General features: G+C 41.8%; 2 protein-coding genes across 4 annotated transcripts in view; one reads left to right on the forward strand and one right to left on the reverse strand.

The window, feature by feature from the left end:
* nudt6 (nudix (nucleoside diphosphate linked moiety X)-type motif 6) overlaps positions 1-2,792 on the reverse strand; it is a 58,694-nt gene extending 55,902 nt beyond the window's left edge. The window contains exon 1 of the mRNA XM_052036960.1: positions 2,551-2,792. Coding sequence (XP_051892920.1) covers positions 2,551-2,788 — 238 coding nt within the window. The 5' untranslated portion in view covers positions 2,789-2,792. The remainder of the gene's footprint in view (positions 1-2,550) is intronic.
* A 1,692-nt stretch (positions 2,793-4,484) lies between these two features.
* The window catches only part of spata5 (spermatogenesis associated 5), a 289,862-nt gene continuing 277,301 nt past the window's right edge, over positions 4,485-17,045 (forward strand). For 2 of the 3 annotated variants that reach the window (XR_007958670.1, XM_052044117.1), the window contains exons 1-4: positions 4,521-4,757; positions 11,092-11,216; positions 13,723-13,880; positions 14,579-14,637. Coding sequence is in view for 2 of the 3 variants with exons in the window: in XM_052044117.1 (XP_051900077.1) it covers positions 4,568-4,757; positions 11,092-11,216; positions 13,723-13,880; positions 14,579-14,637 (532 nt within the window). In the remaining variant the exon portion in view is untranslated. Of the gene's footprint in view, positions 4,758-11,091; positions 11,217-13,722; positions 13,881-14,578; positions 14,638-17,045 lie in introns of all 3 variants that reach the window. The other variant, XM_052044104.1, reaches the window with a different exon arrangement.

Consider the following 17,045-nt stretch of genomic DNA (forward strand, 5'->3'; position numbering starts at 1 on the left):
GATGCCATCTCTTACCTATTGAAGGAAAGCGTTTTTGCTGAATTACCCAATCAAGATCCATAAAAGTTTTAAACATTCAGGTCTCTTTTTACTTCATCGAGGCATATTTCAATCTTCGGGATTCAATATCCAATTCAACAATCTCAGATAATTCACTTTTCTTGTTTGTATCACAACTGCCCAGTTTTGCTGTAAGGTTATCTATTCATAAAGTAAACACAATGTTCTCTCTCCACAGACAATGCCTGATCTGCCGGACAGTTCCACATTCTGTTTCATTTCAGGATTCAGCAACAGCTCTAACTTGCATTTCACTGCTTTTACATGTCCCTTTGATTTCTCTCTTTTTAAATTCCCTCATTAATTAATAAATCAAACGGCTCTGAAAACATTGGGCAACCCTGGTCACACCCTTTGTCCTAACCATCCTCATCCAACATTTGTATTATGATGGATTAGTTTATTTCTTTATTTCATGCAACATTTCTGTGAATGTTTCAAGTCACAGATATGTTTGGGCTCTGAAAGTTGCTGTTTGGATGCAAATTGTATTCTAAGTTTGGTAAATAGAAGGAAGTCTTCTATAACATCAGATTCTTCGAAAGTAGTATGCTCAAGGGAGATATGATTTATTGTTTTATTAAACATTTTGAAACAAAAAAATTTTTAAGATGTTAGATATGGAAAACAACCTAAACTTTGAAGCCCTCTCTGAATTTGGTGACTCCTCAATTGTCTCTTAATTGGGACATTCTGTGAATCAACAGATCCAGTCTACTTCACAGTATGAGAGTCCTTCCGCATATGATAAACAAAAATGCAGCAATCTTTTTATTGCTCATCTTATAATGATGATAACAAACACGAATTTGCTGGAGGAACTTAGCAGGCCAGGCAGCATCCATGGAGAAAAGCAGGCGGTCAACATTTCGGGTCAGGACCCTTCATCAGGGCTGAAGATAGGAAAAGGGGAAGCCCAATATATAGGAGGGAAAAGCAGAGCAGTAATAGGTGGACAAAAGAAGGGAGGCAGGGTGGGCACAAGGTGGTGATAAGTAGATGCAGGTAAGAGATAGTGATAGGCAGGTGCGGGGGAGGAAGGGAGAGCAGATCCACTGGGGGATGGGTTAAAGGTAAGGAGAGAGAGTCAAAAAAGGATAGAAAAAAAGGCTAGGAATGGGAAGACGAGAAGAAGCATGGTGGAGGGGGCGGTTTGTGGGGAAGGGGGGTGGGGATCACCTAAAGTGGGCGAATTCAATGTTCAGGCCGTTAGGCTGCAAGGTTCCAAGATGGAAAATAAGATGCTGTTCCTCCAGTTTGCATTTGGAATTCTCCTGGCAGTGGAAGAGGCCGGGGACTGTCATATCAGTGATAGTGTGGGAGGGGGAGTTGAAGTGACTGGCAATAGGCAGATCGCGGTTACGGACAGAGTGCAGGTGTTCTGTGAAATGGTCACCTAGTCTGTGTTTGGTCATAATGATGATAATTCATTCAATCATTTTAACTCCAGTGTGTGAATTACATGGCCAATATGCTCACTACTGTTGATTCCAAAGCAACAACTAGAAAATAACAGGATAGAGATTGCTGGGGAGTCAAGTCATCAAAGTGATGCATTATTGACACATGCCAAAATATACATTATGAATTCTGATTCTTTGCAAATGGCTGAACAAATTGCACCTCCTTGCCGAGGACAGTAAAAGTTCCACCAGGCTGCCTGGTCTTCCAGTGAAACTAATGGTGCATGTTAAATTGTCGAATTCAATTATCCCTGTTGCAGCCAGTTACGACTGGGAATATACATTGCAGAGAATTCTGTTGATCAGCAGTTCCATTGTCCTGATGACTCTAAACCTTGGCATTCAAAAGGGGACCAATGAAGCTGGAATTTTACATTAATGTTCAGTGAATTGTTCCTGAAGTTTTTTGTTTGCATTTGTCCTTTTGAGAATCATTCCAAAACTTTTGATTTTCTCTGAAGTAAGGAGACAAATACTGTACAAGTTTTCAAGGGCCAATAAGATAATTCTGCAGAATAAATGGATTACAATTTTTCCCTTTGATTTCTTTTTGCTTTTTTTCCTCTCTTAATCTGTTCTCTTTTAATTGCCATTATAATATTTGGCATTTGTGCCCTTGGAAGTCGGACTCCTAAACTAAGCCTTGTGATAATATTTTGGCAAATTGCTTCATCAGCGTATCAATAAAGTTGCAGAAGCATTTTTATTTTTTACTATACTGAAGGGAAAACTGAAATAACTCGGATTGTAAAATGACTTTTAAATCCCCCAGAACGGATATGCAATGAACTACTTTAAAAATGCAATAGCTGTTGTGTAAGTAAACGTGCAGCCATAACAAAGTTGGCCTCCATACAGCAAAACTGGACCAAGATCTAATAATAATGAATGATACTCGATAAAACTGCACATTAATGTATTAATGTATAAATGACGCATTGTACCCTTAAATTAAAATGTTGCCCCTTAATATTAGGCAGGGACTGTTGAGAGATGGAGAGGAGGTAGACCATGTTTTATTACTTGCCCTGCAGTAGTTTTTGGAATTTGACCTCGTCCAGTTGTGGTGCGAAGTGTTTGGGTTCCAGGTGAACTGTGACTGCTCCAAAGCGGTCCACCTTGGCGACGCTCATCAGGGACGCCTGCATCGAGCCTGAGCGGCTGCCGGGGAAAAGGTGGGCTCGGTGCCCCCGCACTCTGCGGGCAGCGGGACGGCAGGCGGCAGCGACAGCAGGGGCCCATGCCCGGACTGCCAGGGAAAGCATGACCCACGACTCACTTCACTCTGGCCAGCAGGAGGGTGAACCGCTACCGCATTTCACCCAGTTAAAGCTCCCGCAGACTTGCTAGCACTACTGACAGTGGCATTAGTGACCAGAAAGAAAAACGCATTTTTGAAACGGTAGCTGATCTCAAGAGCTTAGTATATTTTGTTTCCCTTGATTTATTTTTGCTCTCACCCCAATCCATTCTCTTTTAATTCCTCTATTATAATATTTGGTATTTGTGCACTTGGAAATCAGACTCCTAAACTGAGCCGTGTGATAATGACATTTTGGCAAATTGCTTCATCATTTGCTGAGTGTCTACTTGGCAAAAAACCTGTCCAACTGTTGGGGTCTAGTTTAGTAGACCAGCGGCTCTTCCAGATGGCATTAGCTGTCAGGGTACACAGTGCCTATTCGGGGCCTGTATCACGTAAAGCTGACATTACATCTTGGTCAAAAGTCTCTTTTATAATCATGGACCGCCTATCTAGAATCGTAGTATGGAAGTGTTGTGTATAAAGAGTGTTTTGATCATTTTAAAATATACCTTCAAATACAAGTTCCCGGTGACCAGATGGGGATTTCTTTGCAAAGTCAAACTTCAACATCAATAAAACCGTATCAGATTAAATAAAAGCATAACCCCTACCACCCCTACATTCCATGAACACAAAATTTTCGGTCAGTGGATAGCAATAACAATTTAAGTGTATTAAAACATACATTGTTATTTTAATCTAGTTCAGCAAAAGGCAAAACCTTTAGAACTGTGAGACAAAAAATATTTTGTTTTGCAATGCCTGTGCTTCTCAATTGGGATCATGTGCAAATGTTCAAATTTGCCAAGTTTTGGGAGTGGTACATCTCTCAGTAATGTTACAGAACTAATGTATGCAGCATCGGTCCATAACCAAAGGATTTCTTAAGATAATTATTTAAGATAATTATTGGGGGGGGGGGGGAATGCTGTTTAGCGTGGCGTGGTGGCATGCTCCCTGCGTCTTATTCAGTATCTTAGCCGATGCATAGCCCTCAATAAACACACAGAAACATCTATCTGGGTGAATAGCTCATTTACATTTGGACCTTGTTTTGTGCAAAATGCCTGCCTTGTTTCCTTATATTACCTCAGTGACTACACTTCATTGATTCAATAATTCATTGATTGTGAAAGTGTTTTACAAACCGGGTTTCTTTTCTGATAAATGCCACTTCTCACAGTTCTTGGACATTGCTTTAGATTCTGTGTAGTCGTGGGAGAGTGCTGACACACAGTATTTCTCAAACAACATAGGAAATAGATGATTCGGTCATTTAGTTCCCAACGTTTTGTGGAAGTTATTTATTTGCTTAATGTATTTGGCATTTATCCAGGATTATAATATTTAAAGTGTATTTCATCAATTGCGCATATTGGGAGTTATTATTACAATAATGCATTTTTAGCATCTCTGATTTGAATTACATATTGAAATTAATTTAATTAGAAATCGTTACTGCTAAACGTATGGAGTCAAAATATTTCTGAAAATTAAGTAAAATAAGAGGTGCTGAATGAGATATTTTCTAGAGATGAGCATCAATGGAGGAAAGGATGATTTAAATAAAATTCAAGTTTTCATTGGAGGACTGGGAGGTTACAGGCGCCTCTTGTGATTAATTACGGTAGTGGCGGGCTGCCCTTTCCCCTTTCACAGGGGAAGTTTAACATCACTGCCGTGGCGCCGCATGGAAACAGCGTTCCGTTGCTGAGGCTCACGTTTCTCCATTTACACCATGTCCTCCAAAAAGAAAGCCAAGTCCAAACCGGTGCGGAGTCAGGGCGCCTCACCCAGGGCTGGGCCGGACTGCTGGCCATCGCCGGCGGACTCCCCCGGCGCCCCCAGTCCGGGGGCTGAGCTGGACATTGCGGAGACCAAGCAGCAGCCGTGCCTTTCACTGACTGTCACTGACACCGTAGAGAAAGGTACGGACGTGTAGTGTGAGGGTGCATTTATTCATTTAGATGCCAACATTTTTAGTTTTCAGGGTATCTTTTGTTTCAAAACGGTTGCATGATTGAAAGGAAATGGCACGAGAAATGACTCCATGAGCAATTGATGTGCAAAAGCATAATTGCAATTTTAAGTGATCAGTTCTTTCTAATTCAGGTAATGTATTAGGTAATCAGATTCTCAGATTGTCCTTCGTACTGCAGGCATAATTTTAAAGTAATGGTAAAATGATTGGAGGTTAGGAGTCTGGAATTTACTGGCTGATATAGAGTCATAGAGTTATACAGCACGGAAAGAGGCCCTTCGGCCCAACTCGTCCATAGTGGCAGAGGCAGAAACTCTCATCACGTTTTAACAGTACTTGGATGTATATTTGAATAACTGTGACTTGCAGGGTAGTCTACATAGTGCAGGGAGGTAGGATTGAGTTGGAGCAATATGCACAAAATGCTGGAGGAACTCAGCAGGTCAGCAGCAACTCAATGGTTTATTTCTCCCCATAGATGCTGCCTGACCTGCTGAGTTCATGCAGCATTTTGTGTGTGTTGCTCCAGCATCTGCAGGATCTCTTATGTTTCAGGTTTGAGTTGGATAGCTCTTTATTGACTGGTGGAGTCACATTGGGCCAAGTACCTTCATTCTACGTAGTAAGTTGTGATATTGTGGGGGTGTTAGGAGTTTCAACCAAATAGTAAACTGTTTATGTTGCCTTAAAATGACAAGAAGAAAATTTTGGTCGTATGTCAAAGTCAAGTTTATCGTCATATGCACAAGTACATGAAAAACACTATGATGCTGGAGGAACTCAGCAGGCAGATTCCAGCATCTGCAGTCCCTTGTTTCTCTTGCACAAGTACATGTATGCGCAGGTGCAATGAAAAACTTATTGCAGCAGCATCACAGGCACATAGCATCATATAAGCAGCATTCACAAGAAAAATGTAAATGAATCATAAATTATACACAATTTTTACAAGGAAGAACACAATTGGAAAAAATAACATCCATTTTAGTGCGAAGTTGTCATAGTGTTGCTAAAGTGTAGTGATTAGGGTTTTTCAGGTTGGTTCAAGAACCATATGGTTGAAGGGAACTAGCTGTTTTTGAACCTAGTGGTGTGGGATTCCAAGCTTCTATACCTCCTGCCCGATGGTAGTTGCGAGAAGATGTCATAGCCCAGATGGTGGGGATCTTTGATAATAGATGTTGCCTTCTTGAGGTAGTGCCTTCTGTAGATACTACCAATGTTGGGGAGGGATGTGCTGTGATGTATTGGGCAGAGTCCACTATTCTCTGCAGGTTTTTAAATTCCTGTGCATTCGAATTGCCATACCAGACCATGATGCCACTAGTCAGGGTACTTTCAACAGTACATCTGTAGAAGTTTGTTAGAGAGTTCGGTAACAAGCCCAACCTCCTTAACCTCCTAAGAAAGTAAAGATGCTGGCATGCCTTCCTTATGATTGCATCTATGTGCTGGGCCCAGGACAGGTCATTTGATATGTTAATGCCCAAGAATTTAAAGCTGCTGACTCTCTCTACCGCTAATTTCCCCAATGTAGACTGGTGCATGTTTGCCCTCCTTCCCCTTCCTGAAGTTGACAATCAGTTCTTTAGTTTTGCTGACATTGAGTGAGATGTTGTTGTTGCTGCACCACTCATCTAGGTGTCCTGTCTCGCTCTGGTAAACTGACTCATCGTCACCTGTGATTTGTTGAACAGCAGTGGTGTCGCCGGTGAATTTGAAGATGGCATTGGGGCTGTGCTTATAGGGAGTATAGAGAGTAGAGCAGGAGGCTAAGCACGCAGCCTTGAGGTGCACTTGTGTTAATGGTCAGTGAGGAGGAGATGACGTTACCAGTCCTCACTGATTGAGGTCTGCTGATGAGGAAGTCGAAGTATCCAGTTGCAGAGGGAGGTACAGAGGCCCAGGTCTTGGAGCTTGATGATAAGTTTGGATGGGATTGTGTTGAACGCCTACCTGTAGTCGATGAACAACAGCCTGACGTAAGAATTCCTGTTGTCCAGATGGTCCAGAGCAGAGTGAAGAGCCAGAGAAATTGTATCTGCTGTTGACCTGCTGTGGCGGTAGGCAAACTGGAGCAGATCCATGTCATCTCTGAGGCAGGAGTTGATTCGGGCCACAACCAACCTCTTGAAGCACTTCATTATGGCTGATGTAAGCGTTACCAGATGGTAGTCATTGAGGCAGGTCACCACACTTTTCTTGGGCACCGGTACAATAGATGCCTTTTTGAAGCAGGTGGGAACCTCAGACCGCAGAAGCGAGAGGTTGAATATGTCCATAAAGACCCCAGCCAGTTGTTCCACACAGATCTTTAGTACTCGGCCAGGTACGCCATCTGGACCAGATGCCTTTCGTGGATTCACCCCCTGGAAGGTTGCCTGTTTGTCAACCTCAGAGACTGAAATTACAGGGTCACCTGTAGATGTGAGGGCTCATGGGTGTGTCATAGTTCTCCCCATCAAAGCGTGCATAAAAGGCATTGAGCTCATTCGGGAGTGATGGGTCGTTGCCACTTATGCTACCTGATCTCGCTTTGTAGGTAATATTGAGTAAACCCTGCCGCAGCTGTTGATCGTCCATCTGTGATTCCAGTTTAGCCCGAAATTGCCTCTTTGCACTCACAATGGCCTTCTGGAGGTTGTACCTGGACTTGTATGACTCTGGGTCGCCAGTTCTAAACGCCACAGATCTAGCCCTCAGCAGATTATGAATCTCCTGGTTGATCCAGGGCTTCTGGTTGGGGAAGACTTGGAATGTCTTTGTGGGTATGCACTCGTCCACGCATGTCCTTAGGAAGTCAGTGACAACTATAGCATATTCATTTAGGTCCACTAACGAATCCTGGAACATGGTCCAGTCTACCAACTCGAAGCAATCCCAAATTCGCTGCTCTGCTTCTGCCATCCAGCTCTTCGTAGTCCTTTTCACTGGTGCTGCGCGCTTCAGTCTCTCTCTGTATGTAGGCAGAAGAAGCACAGCCAGGTGGTTGGATTTACCATGTTGGAGCTGTATTGCAGGAATGAAACAATTTTTTCTGCACCCATGCCACCTCAGCTTCGGGACAATTCCTGATTTAAGGACATAAAACAGTTCAGCACAAGAACAGACTCTTCAGCCCACAGTGTCAGTGCTGACCATTATGCCAACCTGAACTAATCCCATCTGCCTGCATGTGGTCCACATCACTCCATTCCCTGCCTATTTATGTGCCTGTCTAAATGCCTCTTAAATGTTGCTGTCATATCTGCCTCCAACACTTATCCTGGCATTGCATGCCAGGCACCTACCACTCTCAGTGTAAAAAAAAATTCTCAAATCTCCTTTAAACTTTCCCCATCTCACCTTATAGCTATGCCCTCTAGTATTTGACATTTCTACTCTGGGGAAACAGATTCTGACTGTCTACCCGATCTATGTCTCTAATAATTTTATATAGTTCTATCAGGTCACCCCTCAGCTTCCGACTCTCTTGAGAAAACAATCCAAGTCTGTTTAACCTTTCCTTATAGATAATACTCTCTAATCCAGGCAAAATCCTGGTGAACCTCTTTTGTACCCTGTCCAAAGCCTCCACACCTTCATGTAATGCAGCAACCAGAACAGCACACAATACACCAAATACAGTGTAACCAAAGTTTTATACAGTTGTAACACGACTTCCTGGCTTTTATAATCAACACCCTGACCTATGAAGGCAAGTATGCTGTATGCTTTCTTTACCTCCCTGTCCTTCCTGTGTTGCCACTTCAGGGACACATGGACTTGCACCCCTGGATCCCTCTGTATATCAATGCTCTTGTTCTGCCATTTACTGTATGCTTTCCTCAAAGTGCAACAGCTTATACTTGTCCGGATGAAACTTCATCTGCCATTTCTCTGCCCAAATTTCCAGCTGGTTTATATTCTGCTGAATCCTTTGACAACCTTCCTCACTCTCTACAATTCCTCCAAATTTTGTGTCATTTGCAAACTTGCTAATCAGCCCACCTATATTTTCATCACAAACAACAGAGGTCCAAGCACTGATCCCTGCAGAGCACCACTGGTCACAGACCTAACGTCAGAATAACATGCACCACTACACTCTGTCTTCTATGGTTGAGCCAATTTTGAATCCAGTCTACCAAGTTTCAATGAGTCCCATGCAAAATGGGCATCCAGACAATGCCATTGTTTACTGCATGTTAGTATTTGCCCTTGAGAAGGTACAGGTAAGTCAACTTCTTATGCTACTACAGTCTGTCTGCTGAATGAAGTACTGTTGCACGGCAGGTTCCAGTGTTTGGACCCCATGATGATTTGAAGGACAGGGATACATTTCCAAGTCAGATGACAGGAGTCTTGAACTTGAAGATGCCGGTGTTCCCATTGCTCTTGTTAATCTAGGGAGTGAAAATCATGGTTTAGGTGATGCTGCCAGACAAGATCTTGGGCGTTGTTCAGTTTGTAGAGTGAATGTTCAAAGCGACAGTTTTATGCTTGGAATGAAAATTGGAAATAGCTGGAAATACTTGGATCAGAATACTATTTGTGGAAAGGGAAACACAGGTAACATTTCACATGAGGACCTTTTATTTGAACCAGGGAAAGATAGGAAACAAGTTCCAAGTTGAAGAGGAAGGGGAGAGAGAGTAAAGAGAGCCTATGAATGGATGGAGATCAGGAGAGAGTGAGTGATTCATGTAGTAGTAGTGCAAACTGAAAGTGGATAGTAAAGGCCAGTTGAATATAAAAGCTATGCTGGATATTGAAAGCTATCTATAATACAAGGCCTATGTGGGCCTATATAAATAATAAAATGTGTATATTGGTGAAGAATGAAATCTGAAATGGCATGAGGAGAAAAACGGAAAACAAAAAGGAAAGATGAGACTGACTGCCTTTTATCAAAGGAGCATTTCACCACAGCTGACATCAGGAGCCTTAGTAAAACTGAAGTCAATGGAAATCAAGGGTAAACTTCTAGGTTGGCTGAATCAAATGGGCTTTTGGGTTACTGTATTGACCAAGATTGAGTCAAATCTCTTGATTGTTGTTGGACCTGCACTCATCCATGCAAGTGGAGAGTTCTCTGTCACACACCTGACTTGTGCCTTGCAGTGAGTGGAACAGCTTTGAGAAGTTCAGCACCACGTCAGTTGCCACAGTATACTCACTTATTGAGTGTTTGTACAGCTGATCAATTTAAGTTTCTGATCAATGGTAATCCCCCAGGCTGTTGATCAGTGGTGAATCTGTATAGTAAAGCCACTGTGCAGAATGTTAACTGTGCTTCCCTATCCAAAGAAGCTGCCTGACCTGCTGACTGTTTCTAGCATTTTCTGTTTGTTTTAGGAGGTGAAAACTGAATTGAAGATTATGCAAACATCCACAAACATCTCCTCTTCTGATCTTATAATACATTAGATCAGTGTGAAACAATTGTATGTGGTTCATTCTAGATAAATGCCCTGAATAACTCCTGCGGTAACATCCATGACCTGAAACACCACAGGTGTATTCCGTAATCCTAGCTTCTGTTTCAACAAATAGAGTTTTCTGTTTGACTTCTATCGACTGGAATAAGCTAAGGCTCTGGTGCCATCCATGGTCAAGTGCTACCTTGATGTGAAGGGCAATCACTTTCATCTTGCCTCAACAGTTTGTTTTTCTCCATTTGGACAGGGCTGAAGTGAGGTCTGGAGCTGAGTGGAACCCAAATGGAGCAGCAGCTACTTGATAGTGCTGCCTGTTAGTTTGCTGAATGATGGGGCAGCAGTTAGCAGGACTGAGTATATTCTGGTTTATGTCATCAGGATGTAACCACATAAAAAAAAAAAATGGGACACCATTTTAAGGTTTGCAAAAGAACTAAAGGAAACACGAGGAAAACCCTTTTACTAATAGTGAGTAATGATCTAGAATAAACCACCTGATGGTATGGTTGAAGCTGGCTCAGTCAGGGCTTTTAAAGAAATTGAGTATATAGCTGGAAGAGGAAAACAAAATTCAAAGCTGGGGGAAAGAGTACAACTCTTACAAAATGCTGTAACGTACTTGATGGACAAAATTGTATCTCTTTGTGCTGAAGCAATTCTATTATTTTAAGTAAGGAGCTACTAAACAGGCCAGATAGACCCCACTTGAACTATAGGTGGGCACTTATCTAGTGGACAGAACTGATAGAATGGTGGGGCATGTTTAAACTTAAATATTAGCTCTACTTTATGATGTACAAGTCTTCTGGGAAATGTTGGAAGATACAAATATCCATCATGCTTTCATTGATTTCCTTGTAGCTGATGAGAAGGTACCTAAGGCTTGCCGAAAATGTCTTGCTCAAATGGGTCTTAACAGCATAAAACTGGCAAATATCTGCATTGGCCGACCGATCCTCCTCACCAGTGCTGCTGGCAGCCAGGAGGTAAGTACTACCGAAATTGAAGATCAATCACAGTCCTGTTGGGTTATATAAAGTTCTTTCAGGAGTGAACTTTTTTGTTTTTATTTACCCATTATTCTCTCTCCAAGAATTGCAATGTAATAAAAATATCACCTTCAAGTTTTCCATCAGATTACACATTATTCTGACTTGGGCATACATCAGTTTCTTCATCGTTGCTAAGTTGGTATCCTGGGACTTACTAATTATTATTGAAACATAATCCCCCTCATGGACTTGTGTTCCCAAGGCTCACCAATACTTTGAGCCTTTCAGGCGTCGTCCACATCCTGAGAAATTGAAGAAGGACTTTGAACTGATGGTGCTTCCATGTTTATGCTGTTGGAACACAGAATAGTACACTATACGAACAGGCCCTTCATCCCATCATGCCTGCGCTGACCATTATGCCAATCTGATTAATCCCATCTTCTTGCACAAGGTCCATATCCCTCTTCCCTGCCTGTTCATGTGTCTGTCTAAATGCCTCTTAAACATTGCTGTCTGCATCTACCACCTCCCCTGGTGGCACATTCCAGGCACCTATCACTTTCTGTATTTAAAAAAAACTTGCCTTGCAGATTTGCTTTAAACTTTCCCCACTCACGTTAAGCCTCTGCCTTCTAATATATTGCCTCTCATAAGTTGATATATTTCTATCAGATCGGCCCTCAGCCTCCAACGCTCTAGAGAAAGTAATCTGAGTTTGTCCAACCTCTCCTTATGGCTTCAATTCAGGCAATATCCTTCTCGGCACCCTCTCCAAAACCTCCACATCCTACCTCAAGGGTGGCAACCAGAACTGCACATAATACTCCAAACATGGTCTAACCAAAGTTTTATACAGCTGCAACATGATTTCCCAACTTTTACCCGGACTGATGAAGGCAAGCATGCCTTGAGCCTTTACCTCCTATCCACTTGTCTTGCCACTTTCAGGGAGCTATGGACTTGTATGCCAAGATCCCTCAGAACATCAATGCTCCTAAAGGTTCTGCCATTTACTGTGTATACTTCTTTCTTACATTTGACCTCCCAAAATGCATCACCTCACACTTGTCGCCATTTCTCCATCCATTCTTCAGGACTGAAGAAGGGTCCTGACCCGAAATGTTGACTGCCTGCTTTTCTCCATGGATGCTGCCTGGCCTGCTGAGTTCCTCCAGCATCATGGTGTTTTTCATCTAGATTCCAGCATCTGCAGTCCTTTGTTTCTCTCCATCCAATTTTTAGCTGATCTATATCCTGCTGTGTGTGCCCTTTTGACACCTTCCTCACTATCCACAAGTTCACCAATATTTGATTTGCCCACAAAACTTACTAATCAGACTGTCCACATTTTCATCTAAATCATTGTTAATATATTACAAACAACGGAGGTCCCAGCACTGATCTTTGCAGAAGATCACTGGTCACGGACCTCCAGTCTGAAAAACACTCATCCACCACTACACTTCTTGCCGTTCTTTGTATAGTGATCACCGGGGAGGCAAATAGTGAAAGTAGATCTGGTAAACTTCTGCAATGTATCCTGTAGATATAACAGTTTTTGTGAACCAGAGATTGAAGTAGTGGAGATTGAGTCCAATAGTCAGATTCTAATGAATCCAAATACTGCATTTCTTGATGATAGTTTCTTGAGTACTGTTATGACTACAGTTGTATAGTTGAAGGGCTGAGCATATAATTTTATTCTTAATCTGCACCTTATCAATAATGGTAGGACATGGTGTTAATACCTAGCTCTGCCTCGACCTTCAGAATGCTAATTATGGCAGGACCTGGGGGCGGTGGTGCCAGTTGAAGTCTGGAAAATTCACTTGATTTACCTGAGAATGTAAAAGCTACATATGTTGGTAATTTAAAATTAGAAAATTCTGGAAATACACAACAGATCAGGCAGCATCTGTGGAAAAATAGAGCTAACATTTCAGCCTGATGACCTTTCTTCAGAACTTTCCAGATGTGATCAACTCTTGTTGGAGATTTGTGTGGGTTGTAGGTTTCCAGTCATTTATCAGCTCAAACCTGGATGATATCCAGGACCTATACTGAAATATTCTGCTTAATAATCAAGAGTTGTGAATGAATTTTTAGAAATTGTAAACAATGATAGAGGGCAAATTATTAATGAAGCAGGTGAAGGAGTGCTTCTCTGGGCCACTCTTGCTTGGGTCCACAATAATTGATCTCGGGTAGTAACAGCTGATCATAGCAATTGAATTGTGGTTTGAGGGATTAGGTGAATTATCATTTAGTGTATTAGCTGGCAGCCTATTCACAGATCCACAATTGTATGTGAAAAGATCCATCCCTTCACATCAAACTAGATCTGCATTTCCCACAACTTGAGATCATCTCCTGGGGTCCTCCCTTTGTGTTCCAATATGACAGGATGATATGCAATGTGTTCCTTGTAACTATGTAGTATGTTATTGTATCAAGTGTATAGAGCTTATAGTTTGCAGGTTAACATTTTTTTTCTTAGGTATGCACAGCATGGCCTGTTCAAAGTTTCCCAGGGGGTAAGATAGGGTTGAATAGAATCACCCAGAAGAATCTAAAGATCAAAGTGAATGATGCCGTTACAGTTCAGCCACTGCTTGGTCCAGTACTACAGGCAGAAGAATTACAAGTAGCTTTGAGGTTTGTATCTGGTAGATTCACTGTTAGCCACTTAAGGAATTGTACTCTTTAAATTAAAAATCTCTTGCCTATACTTTAGGGTTACATAAGCTTTTTAAAAAAAATAAGAAGAGAAAATGCTGGAAATACTTGACAGATCAAATGGGATTTATGGGGAGAAAAGCAGTTAACATTTCAAGACAATCCCTTTTCATTAGACCTCCTGAAAGTTCATCAAACTAAAATGTTAACTGCTTTTCTTTCTCCATGATATTGCCTAACCTGCTATTTCCAGCATTTATTGTAATTTCAGATTTCTAGCATGTATAACATTTTGCTTTTGTATTAAAAACAGGAGCCTTGCTTTCTTTTTCAACATGTGTGTAATATAGTAAGAAATGTATTAATAAATTACCATAAACTTTGTTTTGGTCAGCTGATGTGAACTCTTAATACCTGCGAGTGGCACCATTTATTTGCATTTCATGAACTTTATTGTGATACCAGGACTTGTATCCTACTGTGCAGAGTTGGCGGGTAATACTTTGAGCCTAATTGAAGGAATAAGCAGCTGTGTTAAAGGAAAAAAAGATGCAAACAATATTGTAACATTTTTATTAATTGATTTTCTATGGCATATCATTGTTTAAAGCAATTATCATTTGTTCTTGCACATCAGCCCAAATTGTTTTAAGCTGTAATTGCCTTGCTTATTGCAGAGATGAAGATGAATCCTTCAACAGAGAAGAATTATCTGACTTCTTGGTGAGGAATATGGGTAAGAAGATTTTAATTTCTGAATGCTGTCTTTACTCACAGAATCACAGACCATAGCACAGGAGGCTTTTTATCTCATCCAGTCTGCATCAGCTCAATGGAAGAGCAGTCCAGCTCACCACTTTTCCCCCACCTTTCCTCCAGTGGCTTGCAATTTCTTTTTTATTTTCAAGGACTTATTCCCTTTAGAGCACCAAGATTGAATTTGCCTCGTATTGCACCAGTGGGATCAGTTTCTCTCCTAATGTGTCTGGAATTTATATATTTTGAAGTCTATTATTATCTCACAGTTCACGTTTCCAAGTTTTGTGTAGTTTAGAAATCTGGAATTTGTGTTATTAACATGTATTAAGAAAACCAATAGTCCTCATAGTTCCAGATACCTGGGTTCAATGATGACTTCCTGTGCTGTCTGAGTGGAGCTTCCACGTTTTCTCCATGGCCTTGTGGGTTCCCTCCCGGATCCCAAGGCATGTTAGTTGATAGGTTAATAGGCCACTGTAAATTGTCTCTAGAATTTAGGTGTTGCCCATGAGGTTGCTAAACAAGATAGGAGCCCGTGGTATTACAAATAAGGTACTGGCATGGATATAAGATTGGCTGACTGGCAGAAGGCAAAGAGTGGGAATAAAGGGGCCCTTTTCTGCTTGGCTGCCGGTGACTAGTGGTGTTCTGCAGGGGTCAGCTACTTTTCACGTTATATGTTAATAATTTGGATGATGGAATTGATGCCTTTGTTGCCAAGTTTGCGGATGAGACAAAGATAGGAGGAGGGGCAGATAGTGTTGAGGAAGCAGGGAGTCTGCAGAAGGACTTGAACAGGTTGGGAGAATGGACAAAGAAGTGGCAGATAGAATACAGTGTAGGGAAGTGTACAGTCATGGACTTTGGTAGAAGGAGTAAAGGCATAGACTATTTTCTAAATGGGGAGCGAATTCAGAAATCAGAGGTGCAAAGGGACTTGGGAGTCCTAGTGCAGGTTGAGTCAATAGTAAGGAAGGCAAATGTAATGTTAGCATTCATTTCAAGAGGACTGGAATATAAAAGCAAGGATGTAATGCTGAGGCTTTATAATGTGTTGGTCAGACCACATTTGGAGTATTGTGAGCAGTTTTGGGCCCCATGTCTAAGGAAGGATCAGAGGAGGTTTATGAGAATGATCCCAGGGATGAAAGGGTTAATGTATGAGGAGCATTTGATGGCTCTGGGCCTGTACTCGCTGGAGTTTGGAAGGATGAGGGGAGATCTCATTGAAATCAACTGAATATTGAAAGGCCTGGGTAGAGTGGACGTGGAGAGGATGTTTCCAGTAGTGGGAGGGTCTAGGACCAGAGGGCACAACCTCAGAATAGAAGGATATGCATTTAGAACAGAGATGAGGAGGACTTTCTTTAGCCAGAGGGTGGTAAATCTGTGGAATTGTGGAACCTATCAACCTCCACTTTAAATATACCCAATGATGTGACCTCCACGTCATCTCCCCCTCTCCCCCTCTCTTGATTAGTAAGGGCATCAGAGGTTACGGGGAGAAGGCAGGAGAATGGGTTTGAGAGGGAAAATTAAATCAGCCTTGATCGAATGGCGGAGCAGTCTCGGTGGGCTGAATGACCTAATTCTGCTCCTACGTCTTATGGTCAGTGGTAGAATCTGGGGATGGTTGTTGGGAATGAGGGAAGAATTTTAAAACAAAAAGGATTAGTGCTTCAATGGTCAGTGTGGACTTGGTGGGTGAAAGTCCTGTTTCTGTGGTGTGTGACTCAGTGATTTCACTCTTGCCTGAAAATAGCCGTTCACTACTACTCTTTATTTTCTGTCACAACCAATTTACTATCCCTTTTATTTCATGGGCTATAACCTAGAAGACAAGCACTTTATCAAATACCTCTTGTAAGTCCACTTACATCACATTAGCTTCATTTCTCTCATCATCCATCACTGTTATCTCATCAAAAGCATCTACTAAGTATGTAAAACAGAGCTTAACCTTAATAAGTTGGCCAATCCACATTTTGGAAGTTCACTAACGCTACTACATTCAAGGTTTCTATTACCACCCCACCCCCACCACCCCCCACTGGTTGTTTCTGAGTCTTTCTCCTCCCTCTCTACCAGCTTTTGCAAAAGACCTCAATTAATGATAAGCACTACTGGTATGCAATTTTGTCTATCTTTCCCGCAACTCAGCTGCTTTGAAGCCACCCTGCAATTTGAGTAGGACGTTGATCTGGTGATTGTTCACAATTTAATTCAGATGGGTAAGTTTACACTGAGCAAGGGTTTTCACCCAATGTAATTTACTCCTGAATACTCAAGAGTTCCTGAATTAAGACAAAGTATACACATTGTACGTTTACAAGTTTCTGTTTGTAGAGAAGACAAGTTAGGGCACTTACCACTAATTTTATTTTT

Source organism: Pristis pectinata, chromosome 2, assembly GCF_009764475.1.
Source record: "Pristis pectinata isolate sPriPec2 chromosome 2, sPriPec2.1.pri, whole genome shotgun sequence".
Classification (NCBI taxonomy): domain Eukaryota; kingdom Metazoa; phylum Chordata; class Chondrichthyes; order Rhinopristiformes; family Pristidae; genus Pristis; species Pristis pectinata.